Source organism: Drosophila biarmipes, chromosome 2R (assembly GCF_025231255.1).
Source record: "Drosophila biarmipes strain raj3 chromosome 2R, RU_DBia_V1.1, whole genome shotgun sequence".
Classification (NCBI taxonomy): Eukaryota; Metazoa; Arthropoda; class Insecta; order Diptera; family Drosophilidae; genus Drosophila; species Drosophila biarmipes.
The window spans coordinates 5063952-5081270 of NC_066615.1; the positions used below are offsets into that span (position 1 = coordinate 5063952).

Below are 17319 nucleotides of genomic sequence, written 5' to 3' on the forward strand. Positions count from 1 at the left end.
GCTCGATCCCATTTGACCCGATCAGCAAGTTAAACTTGAAGGAAAACATAAGCACACAATCGATAAACTTAGTAATTAAGCACCCGCAGCATACAACACAGTTAGTGTATAAACCGGAGTGGAAAACCCAATTTGCGGAAGAGGAATACAGAATAGAAGATATTGAATGTATAGTGTTGCGCCTCCTAGTACTTTACTTATATTAAACCAGATATATCAGATACGAGTATATATGTGAATGTATATTGATGATGCAAGCCACTGCAATCCCCTTTTCGTCGCCAACTCCTCACCAAATCGATTCGCGAGATTGGGAAATCTGAGATCTGAAAATGAAGCCGAAAACCAGACACCCAAATCAAACTTTATGGAAAAGCCCGATGAAAATGTTGATGTACACAATTTTTTCTAATTAAGACAAAATACAAGAAATGGATTGCATTTTACTGTAAAATGAATATGCGTGTTTTAATGGGAAGGCGGGTTTAAGAACCAAGAAGCTAATAAATTCGATTCTATCATTGTAGTTAATTGGGTTCGATACGTTAAGGATGTGGGGAAAAGTAGCGAAAGAATCGAGTCTCTTTTTCAAAACCCCATGCATTGTTTTAAGACTGTTCATTTAAACACAGGGTATTTTCCAGGGAACCCCGTACGGTCACTCTGAACCATTAGTAATTTTCATTGGCAAAACAAATGTTTATTTCGTAGTCGACCAAGATGACGGATTTCCAATGGCCCTGGGAGTACACCTTTCCCCCCTTCTTCACGTGAGTATCAACAGGAGGGCGAACCAGCATGGGATAATGCCAGGCTTTATAGATTACAGCCCCACGAAGAAACCAGACAGCAGCAGCTGAAGGTCTGGACGGATCTCTTCCTCAAGTATCTCAGACACACGAACAGATTTACGCTCAGCATTGGGGACCAGAACTCCCCGCTGTTCCACAACGAATCCCTGAAACGCCGCCTCTCGCCTGAGCTCGTCCTGGCGATCCTAGCCGAGCTGGAGCGAACTGGCCATGCAAATCCACTGGACAAGCGTCGTCAGGAGTGGCAGGTGTACTGGCACACGCTCGAAGAGTACGGCAACATGGTCTACGACTGGGTACAGGAAACCGGCCAGACGAACTCCATCTGCACCCTCTACGAGATCGCCTCCGGGGAGAACACCGCCCAGCTGGACTTCCACGGCGTGGACGAGGCGGTGCTGCTCAGTGCCCTGCGGCTGCTCGAGGACAAGGGCAGGTGTGAGCTCATCGAGATGGACGGCAGCCACGGCGTCAAATTCTTCTAAGCGACCATTCTATTTGTTAACACTGCCTTGTCCGAATGCGAATTATGTTCCCCCTTATTAAATACTAAATGAATGTTAAATCATTAATGTTTGTTTTAATCTGGGAAACGAAAATGTTTGTTAAATGTATATTGGATACATTTCCCAATTTACTTTACTTTAGTTTACTTTAAAAAAAGTTATTACAGTGCCCTCAAGATTCCTTCACAAATGTTGATATATTTAATTTTTGATTTTTTTCACAGATATATATATTAAAGTTATTATGCTATACTGTTTTTTAATATACATTTCTAGATGTTAGAAATTAATGTAATCATATGGATTATGGATATTTAAAAAAAAGTAAGACCATATTTTGTTATCCATTCACAATAACAGAAATCTCATTACGCGCAGAACTACGTGGTATTTAATACAAAAAGCTGGGATAAGTATTTTATTAAATGTTGGTATTTTTTAAGAACTTCAAAAAATTATTGTTGACCGACCTATACAAGTTAGTTTGGAACCGCCTGCAGCTTTAAAAGAACAAACAAATCTTGTCAAAACAACGAAAAAGGAAGATAGTGAGCACAACTTCTCAAAATTCAAAGATTAGGGTTAACCGTGAAGTTGCAGAGCATGGACGATATGATGCGGGCGCTTGACTGGCTGAAAGTGAAGACAACGCTGCATAACGCGGCCCTAGCGTCCAAGGCGTGCGCAGGAAGGACCTTGGGCGAGGACCGGGAGCCTATTTGGGTGGAGGGCAGTAAGAGTACGACGGAGGCACCCGCGATGCCGGAGAATTTGTCTGCTCCCAAGGAGGAGACTTACCTGCCGGCGTGTACCGATTCGGAGCCCAGTATATCCTGCTTTCCCGACGCACAGGCCATCAACGCCAGCATCGTGAAGCGGGAGATGGCGGAGGAGGGCAAAAGGTGTGTCCGTCGGCAACTGTTGGCCCTCAAGGACAAGCAGGATGCAATGCGTCTCTCACGCGCCGCCCAGCACAAGGAGGATGAGCGCCAGCGCGACCAGTTGCAGCAAAAAGAGCTGCGGGAGCGCGAGTTAATCCAGAAGGCGGACCAGATGACCGCGGCCCAACTGGAGGTCCAGCAACGCGAGCAGCTGCTCCTGCGCCATCAGACTGACCAGAAGCTGCACAAACTGGCCCTAGAGGGCGTGTCCCGCTGCCAAAACAGATTCAGCCAGAAGTACGAGGGCATCGCCAGGATACTGCTTTCCCTGGACAAGGAAACGGTGAAGGTGTGCGCCGCCCAAAACACACAGCTCAAAGAGCTGGGCCAGAAGTTCAATCAGCTAGTGAGTAACGTCAAAGTGGGCAAATGCGAATTGCAGAGCCAGTTCCTCTGCTACATCATCAAGGCGGAAGAGTACTGCAGGAGCCTCGACGTCTTGGAGCTGGACATCATCAAGCAGTTGGCAGAGTTCTCTGAGCAGATCCAGCAGCAGCTCAAAATGGAGGCCGCCAAGAAGCTAGAGGAGGAGCATCAAAAGCAGCTGGAGGAGGAGAAGCAGCGTCTGGAAAAGGAAGAGGCGGAGGCTAAGGAAAAACAGCAACTGGCTGAGACTGCCAAGGCTGAAGCCGCCAAAGATACGGATCCCCAGGAGCCGAAACCCCAAGTAGTGCCACCAGTCGCCACATCCATATCTAGTTGCGTCCACCCAGACAGGCTGAAGTTATACAACGAGATAATTTCCCTATATCAGTCCAAGGTTGATGCAGTGAAGCCTCTGCAAACAGAGGAGTCCCTGAAGCAGTATCGCACTGGCTGCCAGAGAGCCATTAACTTGCCTCTCAACGCCATATCAGCTGTCAGTCCACAGCACCTGGCCCAGAATTTTGATAAGCTTTACAGCTTCTTTGCCGGGCAGCCGACTAAAGTGATGAATGGTTCAACCATTACCATCAACGATCACCCGCTTGCCCGCGATTATTGTATGCTCTTAATGGCCAAGAAGTTTGTCAGCCAAACGGAGACAGCAATATCCAGCAATCCTCAGGCGGCCTTTCCCTTTGCCTCTGTGATAGTGACCTTCTGGAAGCTGTTGCCCGATTTTGGCCAGGTCTTCCTAGCCTACATGTACAAAGAGTCACCTTTTCTGGTGCCCTATGTGATACCCCAGCAGCAAGGACAGACTCCGGAGCAGTACCTGAAGACCATCGGCTACCGGGTGTCGGACAAAAATGAGCTGGAGAAACCGGATATTTACCTTAAGCGTCAATCGGGCATTGCTCGCCTCTACGCAGCGGTTATTATAACGCACGGTCGAAAGGCAGCCGGACCGGATCGCTGCTTTGAGCTGGAGGAGGGCTGGATCTGGCTAACTCATATGGTTAATGTTAAGCCGTTGCCCGACATCAGTGCCACATTGATAATGGAAATCCTGCAGACCTTAGGCTTTGAGATGTGGCGAACCTACGGCAAGCAGTTCGTAAAACTGCTAATGTATATTCAAAATATTTACATGCCTCAGCTGGCGGCTTATGATGAAGGCGGTCCGAAGACGCGGCTGGAGATGCTCCTGGCCAAGTTCCTGCGCGAGCGGCAGATTCCGCAGGCCATCGGAGTTTTACCACCAGGCTTTTGGTAGTCTTACAATTTATCTAGTTCTGATATTCTGAATTCATTGTACGTATTTATAAGGAAAATATATAATTTCTCTAGTACTTAAAAATGTTTATCAATCAGATAAGGATGATAAAGATGACTTTATCTGATGTTTTAGGCATTTTCCCTATACTGCAGACAAAGACATCAGGTTATTTCCAGAAATGCAACAATTGAAAGCCACAACTTTATTGATAAAAGGTAGCTAGAAGGCAGAAATCATTTTATGAACTCATTTCAAACAAACTACACGGGGGACTAGTCATCGTCCTCATCGTCCAGATCCAAATCATCCAGTTCGCCGGCCAGATCAACAAAGAGATCCTTATTGATGGGGGCAGCATCGTTGGCGGGTGCAGACGACGAAGGGCCGGCCTCATCGGCCGCTGCATCTTCGGCTGCGGCGGTTTTGGCTGCTTCCGTTGCCTGGTCCAGAAGTCGATTGGTAGAGGCAATAGTGCCCGAGCCGTCCACCTCCTGGGCAGCCAGCGACAGAGCGGCCAGATCCAGTTCCTTGAACTCGACGGCATTGTCGTCGTCGTCATCCTCGCGCTTGTAAATGTCGAAAGCAGCGTCACCCTCCTCCATTGGGCCATCGTCGACCAGGTCGGGATTGAAGCTGAACATCTCACGACCCGAGATGCCGAACTGCTTGCCCTTGCTGAAGTCGTTCTTCTTGCGCTCCTCCTCGGCGACCAGCTTGGCCTTCTTCTCCGACAGCTTGCGTTTCTTCCAGGCGAGGAAGGACTCCAATGTGACGCGCGTCTGGTTGGGCCCCAGGGCAGCGCGCTCCTTCTCGATCAGATCGACCAGCGAGATTTCCGTGGGCTTTTCTTCCTTCTTCTTGTCGCGCTTCAGCACATAACCGGCGGGCAAGGCGTGTCGGTAGATGCACTTGCCCCCATTAGGGCACTCCCAGAACCAGCCGTACTTGGATTTCTCCACTGCCTCTAGGAAGAACTTGCAGATCTGAAAAAGTTAGAGTGGTTAGTTTGGAGTTTCGAGAAGATATTCGGCCTTAAACGCACAATGTCCGTTGTCGGGCGCTGCTTCTCGCCGGAGCTCTTTTTCTCGACCACCTCCTTGAGCTTGGCATCGTCCCAGTTGGTCATCGGATCGTCCTCGTCGCGCATGTCCACGTAGATGGAGCGCTTCTCGACCTTGTTCTCCTGCGTCAGATCGTGGGAGAACTTGCACTTGTCGCCCTTGGTGCAGAGGCCCTGTTTAAAGAAGGCGCAGACCACAGACTTGGGGTCGGTGCCCTTCTCCACCTTCTGGGTTTGCACAGGCTTGAAGAGCGCGGCCATTTCGCGCTGTTCGGCCAGCTTCTTTTCCTTCTCCTCCTTGCGCTTGTCGCCATCCTGGCGGGGATGCTGGCCACCAGATTGGACCTGCTTCTGCACCTGCTGGATGAACTTCTGCTGCTTGTTGCCCTTCTTGTTCTTCAGTCCGAAGGTCTTGTCCTGCCGGTGGAATAACACAAGTTCAGGTCAGTGGATCAGGGGATCTTATTGAACTTCTCGCCGCCGGGTTTCCACATCAGGAAGTCTTGGTGGCGGGAGGTGGACGGCGGGGCTGACCCAGCGGCTTTCCCGGATGCGCAGCCTACCTCAATGACTTTCTCCTTCTTCTTCTGCTCCGTCTTCTTGCTGGGACCTGGCGGCGCCTTCTTTGGGGGCATTTTCGAGCGGGATACGGGAATTTAACAACTCAAATCTAGAAATAAAGTCGAACCAAAGGTTTTTGCAACCACGCTGGCCCAAGAGTAGAGATGTAACAAATGCGTAAGACTATCAATGTATCGATAGTATTGGAATAAATATTTTTATCGCGACGTTTTTGTCCAATATTTACATTGATATTTTGATAAATTTCAGCTTGGCAACTATTTATACATTTTTTTTTAACTTTTAAATTTAAAATTCCATTAATTTAAAAAAATTTATTACAACCCTCGGTTAACAAATTTTATGGTGGATAACTTTACTAAGAGTGTGTTCGGAACTTGGGTTTGCGTTTTACAGCGACTATAAGCCAACTGATTTATACAATATTGTTTTTAAACTTCTCTATAAAAACTTGTATAATTTAATACAAACTAAAGGAACACTTTAGTCGACAACGTCGACTATCAGATACCCTTTACTCAGGTAAGCGGAGTGCGAGGGGAATGGACACCACACAACAACCTACCGCTATTCGTATCGGCTGTCAGTGAGATTTCAATAACACGTCTAGGAATAAACGCTACCATATACCTTTTACTTTGAGAGATACGGGTATAATTCGCCGGGCCTTGTGGTGTGTTTGTGGTATAGACCTGAAAAGTAACTCGTAGAATAACAGGCTATACTAGCTGAGTTAGAAATTATTTAACAGCTGGATTGAGGCGTCTCCCACCCCATATATTCTTAATCAGCATCACTAGTCGAATCGATGTTCGTCTGTCATAAAAAACCGCTCTCTCCGGAGTTGGCGGTAAACTAGGCAGGATAAAGTTTGAACATATCGGATATAGACGTTTTGTTATTATTAAAACAGCCCTTCTCGAATGGAAACTGGTCGAAAACTGGGTGGATACCCTGCCTCATTAAAAAACCACCATTGACCAGAAGGGTTAACATCAAAGCTTGATGACAAAAACTAGTGGCTTAGCATCAACAATTTTGCCAGTAATATCCAATATAGTTTAACCAAATGGTTGTAAATATATTTATTTTTGTGAAACAATTATTATATTAAACTTTAAAAAATGGAAAAAATTAGACTCTCACTCTATCCCATACAAATCTAAATCGAAATCTATCTTAACGCGTAAAACAGAATCGATCATACCATTATTTTTTCGGTATGACCGGTAGTAGCGCTACCGTCCGGTATATGCCTTGGCGCTGGCGTAATTTTTTTTTTTAAATTCAACTGACAACAAGAAGGAAGTTAACTTTGGCAAGCCGGAGTTTGTATACCCTTGCAGTTGTCAAAAATAATCAATAATCAATCAATCAATATTATATGATAATATGTCAAAAAGCCCCAAAGCTATAATTTGTTTCACATTATTTCCCAAAAATTATCCGATTGTTCCTATGACAGCTGTATGATACAGACGTCCGATTTTAATAAAATTTAATTCGAAATTCAGAACTAATTAAAAAATGTTATTTTCAAGCTTATAAGGTTATATGTTAAAAAACACGAAAGATATAATTTTTTATTAATTTTTTCCTCGATAGTTCCTATGGGAGCTATAAGATATAGTTGTCCGATCCGGCTGGTTCCGACTTATATACCACCTGCAATAGAAAGAAGACTTTTGGGAAAGTTTCAGCCCGATAGCTTTAAAACTGAGAGACTAATTTGCGGACGGACAAACGGACATGGCTAGATCGACTCGTCTTGTGACGCTGATCAAGAATATATATACTTTATGGGGTCGGTCACTGCGTTGCAAACTTCTGACTGAAATCATTATACCCTCTGCAAGGGTATAAAAAGAAATTTGTTATAAAAAATTAAATTACGTACATACTGATTTTATGGACAAGTGACAGGTTTCTTAAAGGCAAATTAGTTTAGGTCTGTAGGATTTTATTATATATTAAAGTTTTAGATTCTTAGTGTTAATAGTGGATTTTTAAGTATTCTCTTTAACCTTAAGGGGTTAAGCTACAATTGACTTTTATTAATTCTGGCTTCTCAGCTTATGGATTATGGAATATCTGGCTGAACGAGACCTGTCTAACGGGTTGTCTATCCCTGTTAGTTTAAACCCATTGCTTTAAGTAGCAGTGTCCAGCTCAATTTTTTTGGCAAGATATACCTTAGTTTTCACATGTGAACGTTTTTCAAAACTGTTTTCATCGGACCTGGTTTTATTGCAGGTACTTTGCTCTGGCTGCTGCTGGCTTATTCCCTAGGCTTTCCTCTTTAAAGCAACTTTTTCAAAAACTTTGGGTTTGATTTAGAACAAAAATTTTCACAGAGCACTCTTTAAATGATCCCCTACCTGCTCACAGCCTGCATATTGGCACATTCTCTGTGAGAGTTGAAATAAGTTAATAGACCTAGATTTTTATTTTTTTTTAGCTACTTTGATGTAGTCCCTGAATAGCGAAATAACTGAAAAATGTTTCTGTCCACGACGAACGCGATCAGCAGTCTGAAGTTGGCCACAAGAGAGTGTTGTTAAAATTGGCTCTCCGTGACTTTTGCCAATAGGGAAACGAGCTTTTACTAGAGGGGCACTATAAAATTGGCATCTCGCCCGGCTCTTGAAGCCAATCATTTTTTTGTACTTTAAGACATATACGGTAGTAAATTGAAATGAGACGGATTCGTACTATTTATGTGGTTAGTTTTTGGTTTTCTAAGCGTCGAAAATGTACCCACGCGAATGAGCTGCAAGGGTGTAGAAATGTCGGCTGGATGAAGATAGTTTTCTTTCTTGTTTTCAAAATCTATTATAAAGTGGGATTTCTTCCGCTTTTGCTGTAATACTCATACATATATATTATGAGATTTGGCTATAGCATTACATAAATTTTTTAGGACTTTAATTAATTTATTTTAGAAACTTTTAGTCGATAAAAATTTCTAAATGCTTCCGATTTAACTACAAAATTTCTAATAAGAACTTTTTCTTATCAAATTATGTTTGCATAGTTTTGGGCATGCAAGTAAAATGCTTTTCATACTGGAGAGGAGCAGGTTGCAATCTTTATCGCTTCATATTACCCGCAACGTTAAATATAAAAATGTATATTCCCAATATTAAAAGATAATATGTCAAAAAGCCCCAAAGCTATAATTTGTTTCACATTATTTCCCACCAATTATCCGATCGTTCCTATGACAGCTATATGATATAGTCGTCAGATTTTAATAAAATTTAATTCGAAATTCAGAACTAATTAAAAAATGTTACTTTCAAGCTTATAAGGTTATATGTTAAAAAACACCAAAGATATAATTTTTATTTCATGTTTTCCGACTATTTTTCCGATCGTTCCTATGGCAGCTATACGATATAGTCGTTCAATTTTGATAAAATTTAATTCGAAATTCAAAACCAAATAAAAAATGTTATTTCCAATTGTAGGAGGTTGTACGTTAAAAAACACCGAAGATATAATTTTTCAATATTATTTTACCACTAATTTTCCGATTGTTCCTATGAACAATCTAAAGCAAATTTAAAAATGTTATATCCAAGCTTAGAAAAGTATATGTTAAAAAACACGAATGATATAATTAATAAGCTTTAAGATATAGTTGACCGATTCGGCTGGATCCGACTTATATACTAGCTGCAATAGCAAGAAGACTTTTGGGAAAGTTTCAGCCCGATAGCTTTAAAACTGAGAGACTAGTTTGCGTAGAAAAGGACGGACACGGCTAGATCGACTCGTCTTGTGACCCTGATCAAGAATATAAATTCTTTATTGGGTCGGAAACGTCTCCTTTACTGCGTTGCAAACTTCTTACTGAAATTATTATACCCTCTGCAAGGGCATGAAAAACTAGGAAGCCGGGGGCATTTATCCCCACCGTATCCAGCAGATTTAATTTTCTAAATTTTCAAACAAATTGATGTATATGTATATACATAGTAGTTGTCTTTATACGCCTAATCTCTCTGAAATAACTCCAAATTCGATTTCCATTTGGTACATAATTGGTGTTAGCGATAGCAAACTGTTCTGATTCTGGAGACCAAATTCTTTTCCCATTTCTCTATGTCAGAATTAGCTACTATGGCTTTGAAAAAAGATAGGACAGGTCTTTGGCCTTCTTGGATGCATTTTAGGTTTTCACTTCAATAGGTTTTATAAGTGGACTCCGCTGGACTCACTTTTTTGATATATTTAAACAATTTACTTAAATGTATTTGTCCCAACAACACCTATCGATTGACCTACAATGAAGCTTGCCACGCCCGCCCCAACGCCCACAAACGGCCATAACACTTAACAGTAACGCTTTGCCGCTCCCTTAAGCTTGATAGTCGAGGCACTCGACTAAGCGTTCGTCCTTGTTTGTTTTATACTTTTTAAACTCAATTAGGGTATTCAATTCCCTTGCAAAAGTTTGAAAGGTGAAAGCAGTTCCAACAACAATTTCTATTCAAAATGGTTTTCAAAGCCTATAACACCACAGCCTTTGTATACAAATCTGTTGTACTTGTGTGGAAATAGAGGGTTAATAATGGTAAGGAATTTTATCTAAATTCTAAAAAAATACTGAAAATTTGTTTAAATCCATGGTAATGACAGTGACAAGAAAGAAATACATTTGAATTTAAAAAGCAAAAAAAAACAAGAAAGGAAGTTATCTTTGGCGAGTCGAAGTTTGTATGCCCTTCAGTTATAAGAAATAATCAATGTTATCATGGTGTTAATATTTAAGGATTATTGCTAGCTCCAGCGATATTAAAACATTTTTTTAATAGTTATTTTATTACTCTCCGATTCTTTGACAGCAAGATGTAAGCGTCTTCCTATTTTTATACCCTTGCAGAGGGTATAATAATTTCAGTTAGAAGTTTGCAACGCAGTGAAGGAGACGCTTCCGACCATAAAGTATATATATATTCTTGATCAGCGTCATTACACGAGTCGATCTAGCCATGTTCGTCTGTCTGTCCGTTTCTACGCAAACTATTCTCTTAGTTTTAAGGCTATCGGGCTGAAACTTTCGCAAAAGTCTTCTTTCTATTGCAGGTAGTATATTTTATCAAAATCGGAAAATTAGTGGAAAAATAATATAAAACAAATTATAGCTTTGATGCTTTTTGACATATAAAAATTGGTGGGCAAAAAATATCTAACAAATTATAGCATTGAAGCTTTTTGACATATTATCTTAAAATATAATTTGTTATATATTTTTAAGAATTTCGAATTCAGTTTAATAAAAATTGGACTACTCTAACATATAGATGTCAAAAAAATGGTCTGAAATGAAATCATTTTTTTTTTAATATCACTAAAGTCAGCAACAATGCTTAAAAATTTCACATGGTGTTAATAAAGTTGATTATTTCTTATAACTAATAGCAAAGGTATGCAAACTTCGGCTTGCCGAAGTTAACTTCCTTTCTTGTTTATATTATTTTCCCACTAATTTTCCGAACGTTCCTATGGCAGCTAAATAATGTCCGGTCCGGCTGATTCCGTCTTATATACAACGTGCAAAATAAATAAGACTGGGAAAGTTTCAGCCCGATATCATTAAAACTGAGAGACTTGTTTGCGTAGAAAGACGGACGTACGGGCGGACATGGCTAGATGGACTCGTCTAGTGATGCTGATCAAAAATTTATATACGTATGGGGTCGGAAACGTCTCCTTCACTGCGTTGCAAACTTCTGACTGAAATTTAAGTATTATTAATATTTGAATGTTCAAATAAAATGTAACAAACAAAAATTTTGCCACGCGCCACAAAATTTAAAAAATCTGAACTTATATATCTTGTTAACTATCAAAGATAGATAAATTGGTTTTCAGATTCGTTATCTGCAAGTTTATTACGCGAATTAACCTTGCCCACTAACCATTTTTCATGCAATAAAAGAAAATTTTAAGTACCGATCAATTGAAAAAATATTTATTTTAACTTGCAAGCGTTCATGTCTACCTATAAAATTCAAATCGATCGGCTCAATCTTCGATCTTATCTCGTTTTTCTCCGTGTACCCTCATGCTCACCATACACACGCAGGAACGAGCGGGAGAGCAGCGGCGTGTATCTTCGTGGGTGGCCCTTAATTCGTCGTCATCCTCTTGGGTGGTCCATATTAGCCGGCCAGTTCTCTCCCTCCCTCCGCTTTGGAGTGTGAGCGAGTGCGCTAGCTGTGCCCCCATTGATCATTTTCTCGTTTGATAGTGCGTGACGTCTCTGTTCGGCTATCTCGCTCGCTCTAATTTATGCCGCCCGAATGGTGGGGCGCCATTTTTTTGATCCTTCGTCTGCTGCTCACTCGCGCTCATTTATTCGAGCATAAAATTAGCAATTATTCGTTTTTCCTGCCGCTCCGGCGTTCCTCTGTTCTTTATTCTTTGCGCTTCTGGGCGGGCGCTGTGTGTGTGGTCCCGATCGTGGGGCACTATTTATATTTGCCCTGCCTTTATACCGCGATTCGACATTTTCGGTTTTCTAGGAATCCGGCGATCCTAGTGTGCAGAAGTTAACTTTAAGTTCATTATTGTCGTTCTGAGGAAAGCGAAATTATATTTTTATTGCGGGTTGGGCTTTTGGGAATGCGAATCGGTTTTAAGGTTTTATGTTTAGTCTTACACTCATCAGCAAATTATCACTTGGAGGGAAAATAAAATATACCCTAAAAAAAAGAACCATTCCTTTAGGCAGTTTTGTAAGCCTTTTTTTATGATTCACGTTATGACCAATTTAAACAAGAAGGAAGTTATCTTTGGCAAGCCGAAGTTTCTATACCCTTGCAGTTGTAAAAAATAATCAATAATAAATCAATATTATAAGATAATATGTCAAAAAGCCCCAAAGATATAATTTGTTTCACATTATTTCCCACCAATTATCCGATTTTTTATTAATTTTTTCCCCTATAGTTCCTATAGGAGCTATAAGATATAGTTGTCCGATCCGGCTGGTTCCGACTTATATACCACCTGCAATAGAAAAAAGACTTTTGGGAAAGTTTCAGCCCGATAGCTTTAAAACTGAGCGACTAGTTTGCGTAGAAACGGACGGACGGACTCGTCTTGTGACGCTGATCAAGAATATTATTTATTATTTATTTATTTATCTGTACACTGTAGGCTTACTTATAAAAACTAAGCTGTAGTACGGATGACAGCCATAGCTGCTGGGGCTTTCGGCTGGTTATCTATTCAGATTACAATTAACAAATAATACTTAATTAGAAAACATAGAATTCTTAATCTTAAACTTGAAATTAGAATGTGTTTTTACATTTTGTTTTTTGTAGCCTTATAATTCGTCTATAGTGTTGGCCTTTTTTAGAAATGTAAGGAGGAAGTTTTCAGGGCTAGGATTAGTTAGGAGGGGGATGAGATCGGAGTTTGGGGTTTTGGGTCTGATATTGTGGTAGGTTGGGCATTCATTCAATATGGCGGTTGCACAAATCTATTTGCATGGGTCAGTCTAGTGTGCCCAAGACGTAACCGTATAAGCTTGGTTTGTTCAATTTTTGATAGTTTATTAAGGAGAGGGTTTTTTGTGTAGTGGACAATGTTAAGATGACTTGTTTGCTCAGAAAGACGGACGTACGGGCGGACATGGCTAGATCGACTCGTCTTGTGATCAAGAATATATGTACTTAATGGTGTCGGAAACGTCTCCTTCACTGCGTTGCAAACTTCTGACTGAAATCATTATACCCTCTGCAAGGGTATAAAAAGGTAATATTGCGGAATTGGATCGGTTTAACCCCCCTAAAGCTGGTTTTTTCTCGACCAAAAATAATATAATAGTTCTTATTTTCGGTCCCTGGCTTTTAGAGATTATCTGATTGTTGCTAGGCTTATCGAAAGCTTTTACTGAATTCTTTTCCTCGCTTTTTGATTTATTTAATTGACAATTTTTTAATGATTTAACTTTTTTCAAATGCATGTGCATAAATATCTTGGTTTCCCACTCTGTCTTTTCGAGCTGTGCTCCACTGCAATTGGCCTAAACAACTTAGAACTTGCCCGGCGGGAGCAATAAAATTATGACAAGCAACGCCAGTATCGAATGTTTGCAACAATTATTGTGTTGTTGACAGCAAGATAGATAGGAATAATTTGCATCACCATCACTGGGGACGCCGAACAACCAAGCGCAATTGTTTGAGGCTGTTGGGCGTGTTACTTCCAGCGCGAGATCAAAAACTAGATGCATGTTGCAGGCGGAACAAAAGGGGAGCAGCAGCAGCAACATGTTGCTTTTGACAATATAACGCAACGGCGTGGCGACAAGCAACTGGGAGCATCTCAGATCGGGGATACAGGCACATTTGTGTGTGTGCTTATATCCCCCAGACATCGGGGGCATTCCGACTTCACGGTGGTCCCGGCATCTCCATCCCAAGCTTAGTTTCTGCTGTCAATCTTGGCAAAAGGCAAATGCTGCTACTGTTTGCCGCAGACACAGAAACAGTCGTATAATTGCATATAGCGCCAGTTGAAGTTCCGGTCGGTTGGGTTTTTTGCCCGTTGCACGCGCTTTCTTTTTTGTGCGGCGCCGCCGACAGACTGGGCCACACTGAGAGAATCCCCTTTAATTATTTCTTCTTTTATAAATAAATTTTATGACAAATATTTGCAACAAACCAACTAAAATTCAGTAGATACAAGTTAATTTCACATTCACTGTTTGTTGAAAAAATCCATTGCAAGCCAGAATATTTCAAAAATGTAGAGACAAGTCCGATTGACTTTTAGTTCTTTAAAGAATATAATATTTTATAAAATATATAGTAACTAATATCTTTTATACATAAGTAGATCACCAATTCTAAAAATGTAGAGACAAGTCCGATTGACTTTTAGTTCTTTAAAGAATATAATATTTTATAAAATATATAGTAACTAATATCTTTTATACATAAGTAGATCACCAATTCTATAAGATCTAAAGTATTGAAGAAGTGATAATGATAAGTCGATTTTCTATAACTCTCACATTATATAAGGTAGAATTTTACTAAACCGTACTTTTTCTTGAAAAAGAAACAAAGATTTGAATTGGAGTATATTCATTTGAAATATTATAAAAATATTTTTTTTTTGTGTCCCTGTGTATGTGTGATTGGTGAATGGCATGTTGCCACCCAAGTTGGCCAAAAGCCTGATAAAAGACCACACGCGTAGCTCTTCTTCGGAGCCATGTCCGTCGTGGTTGTGTGGTGGTTGCCGGTTTGGTTGTTGGTGGTTTCATTGGTGGTTCCAGCTTGCTTTGGCTGCAACATGTTTTGCCAAAGCATCAAACGGTAGCTCTTCTTAATTACAACAACCAAAACAACCACAGCCAGCTGGCCATTAAGATAAATCGGAAACGGAAATCGCTAATGAAAAATCTCCATATTTATGGTGGCGATAAAGAGCCACGGCAAAGCCAAAGCACCAGAAACACCAACAACTAAACAACTAAATTTTCGTTGTCGACTGATTGGGGATGTGGATGTGGTGTGTGGCCACCAACGAAGAAAAAACCACTTGGGCGGTCCAAGCTCGTGTCTTCCGTTTCGTGTCTTCATCCGCACGGGCTGCAATTAATTCCACCGAAATTTAATTAGAATTAAAATGTTTATTTCATGGACTAGGCGCGATAAGGCAAGCGCAAAATGTCAATCAAGTAAATGAGTCTGGGGAATATTAAGCAATTCGTATTCCGGCGCGAACGATTAATCATATCTCATTTTTCTGTGCTGCCATTAAAAATAATGATAACGAGGGAGCTTCAAGTAGTAGAGGTTCAAATTCGTTTTGAGTACTTACTATAACTCTTTATTAAATTTTAGTCAGATAAATAGTTGTATTTTTGATTGCATATTTACCATCTATACAAATCAATAATAAGTTCAAAATTGTATTCAAATTTCCAAAACCAAGCTGTATTTGTTGTATTCAAATGTACTTTAAATCAAAGAAAACAATTCACCTTTTTTATTTTTTCAGTTGCTTATAAATATTACAGAGTTATTTACTAGATTACCTAAAAAGATAAAATATTCAACAATAACCACTTATATGCAGTATCTCATGACGTCAAGTTGCTCCAAAAATAGTGAATTCATATACTTGATCCCCAGCCATTAAGAAAGCCATATGCCCCATTATGCGTCTCCGGCCCATCAAGTACGATCATATAAGTGGATCTGACAGCCGTGCGATACAATTGCTTTTCGTGCTCAAAATTAACTGTCCGCCCCCCTCGAAAACAGAAACTAAAAACGAATTTATATGGCCCATAGGAAATTAGCTATATTTTCCTAGTATTTTCTGTCGCTTTCTGTGTGTGCCATGGGTGTTTTGTATTTTTTTCGGGTGGGGGCCACCAACGTTGGGGCCGCCATCAGCGATGCCATAATAAATGATTGATCGAACGCGAGCGTGTGGGTATGGCCATAGCCATCCGTATGTATATGGGGCTTGGGAATGCGGATCGGTTGGCGGTACGTTTGATTGATGCGCTTTTCGTGGGTCGGAGTGCCCCAGACGCTTCAGATACGCACTTGGCGGCTTATGTTGTTGCTTTTGGCATCTTTATGCTTCAACACAACTGTCAAAAGATTTGCCCAACAACAGCATTAACGGCCGGCCGAAGAGGACGTCAATGGGCTGTTTGCAACATGCTGTGATTTTTATCGCCGTCACACACGATGCGTGTGGTCCCGTCGCAGATCCCAGATCCGAGATCCAGAGACCGTATCCCGGACCCCAGATCCCAGATCCCATGTCCATTTCCAGTTTCTGTTTCTGATGCCTGGTCCTCGCTCGTGTTTCATGGCTGTCACACATATTGCCCGTGCCCAATGGCCATAATTAATTGCTCTCTTAAGTCAAGCCGAGCACTTGGATGAGATGCAAATTTCAAACAATGATCGTATAGCGGTTGCTGGGCACTTCAATTTATTTTTCTAGACCCAGAAAAAACATACTGTCTTTTAAATTCCCTTAAGGTTATTTACATAAAACTGAAGTACAGAATAATCCCAATGAATAATTAGTTAATCTAATATATATACATGTATACAACCAAGATCAGCATACTTTAGGGTGATCCAATTTGCTTCACGTGAGATATGAACACAAGAAAGGAAGCTCATGTGGAAGCAATATGTGCAGAGCGTTCCGAATTTTAGATAATTAAAAATAAACACATAGATCACACTAAATTTCAATTTAATGCGTTGCCAGAAAAAAAAAAAATCCGTGTTTTTTGACATTTTGACATTTATTGTATAGCTACGTCCGTTAGTCCGTCCCTCTGTCCGTTTCTGCGCAAACTAGTTTTAAATTTATCGGGATTAAACCTTATATCTTTCTTGTTTTTGACATATATGTATGTATATGCATATATATATGTTATATACCGAAACTATGTAAGAAGGGACTACTTGAATTATTACATGTTTATTTGCTTAAATAATTTTACAATTTCGTAAATAAAGGTTTTTACTATACAACACTGCCTAAAGTCCTTACGTTGATCAATACCAAAAAATAAGTTTTAGGTGAAATTCTATTATCAAACTTATAAATCTACCCAACTTTTTCTTGTCGAACTTAGAGTTACCCTAAAATATAACCATTTTACGTTGCATCTATTTAATGTATCTTACAACTTTCCCGAATGTCTCCAAACATCCAGGTTCAAACCGCTTACCTTGCTAATTGCCAACGTCAACAGCTATAAAAT

General features: G+C 40.5%; 3 protein-coding genes across 3 annotated transcripts; 2 read left to right on the forward strand and 1 right to left on the reverse strand.

Moving 5' to 3' along the window:
- Window positions 1-629: 629 nt before the first annotated feature.
- LOC108029408 (vacuolar protein-sorting-associated protein 25) lies at window positions 630-1380 on the forward strand. The gene is made up of 2 exons (XM_017101641.3): window positions 630-770; window positions 823-1380. The coding sequence occupies exons 1-2, from the start codon at window positions 721-723 to the stop codon at window positions 1295-1297; spliced, it is 525 nt and encodes a 174-aa protein (XP_016957130.1). The 5' UTR covers window positions 630-720; the 3' UTR covers window positions 1298-1380.
- Window positions 1381-1757: 377 nt separating this feature from the next.
- Window positions 1758-3974, forward strand: LOC108029762 (mRNA export factor Gle1). The gene is made up of 2 exons (XM_017102267.2): window positions 1758-1866; window positions 1919-3974. The coding sequence occupies exon 2, from the start codon at window positions 1922-1924 to the stop codon at window positions 3896-3898; it is 1977 nt and encodes a 658-aa protein (XP_016957756.1). The 5' UTR covers window positions 1758-1866; window positions 1919-1921; the 3' UTR covers window positions 3899-3974.
- Window positions 3975-4067: 93 nt separating this feature from the next.
- LOC108029797 (zinc finger CCCH domain-containing protein 15 homolog) lies at window positions 4068-5702 on the reverse strand. Its single transcript, XM_017102311.3, has 3 exons — window positions 5525-5702; window positions 4944-5378; window positions 4068-4884 (listed from the first exon to the last, which is right to left on the reverse strand). Exons 1-3 carry the CDS (start codon window positions 5594-5596, stop codon window positions 4174-4176), a joined length of 1218 nt encoding a protein of 405 aa, XP_016957800.1. The 5' UTR covers window positions 5597-5702; the 3' UTR covers window positions 4068-4173.
- Window positions 5703-17319: the final 11617 nt, after the last annotated feature.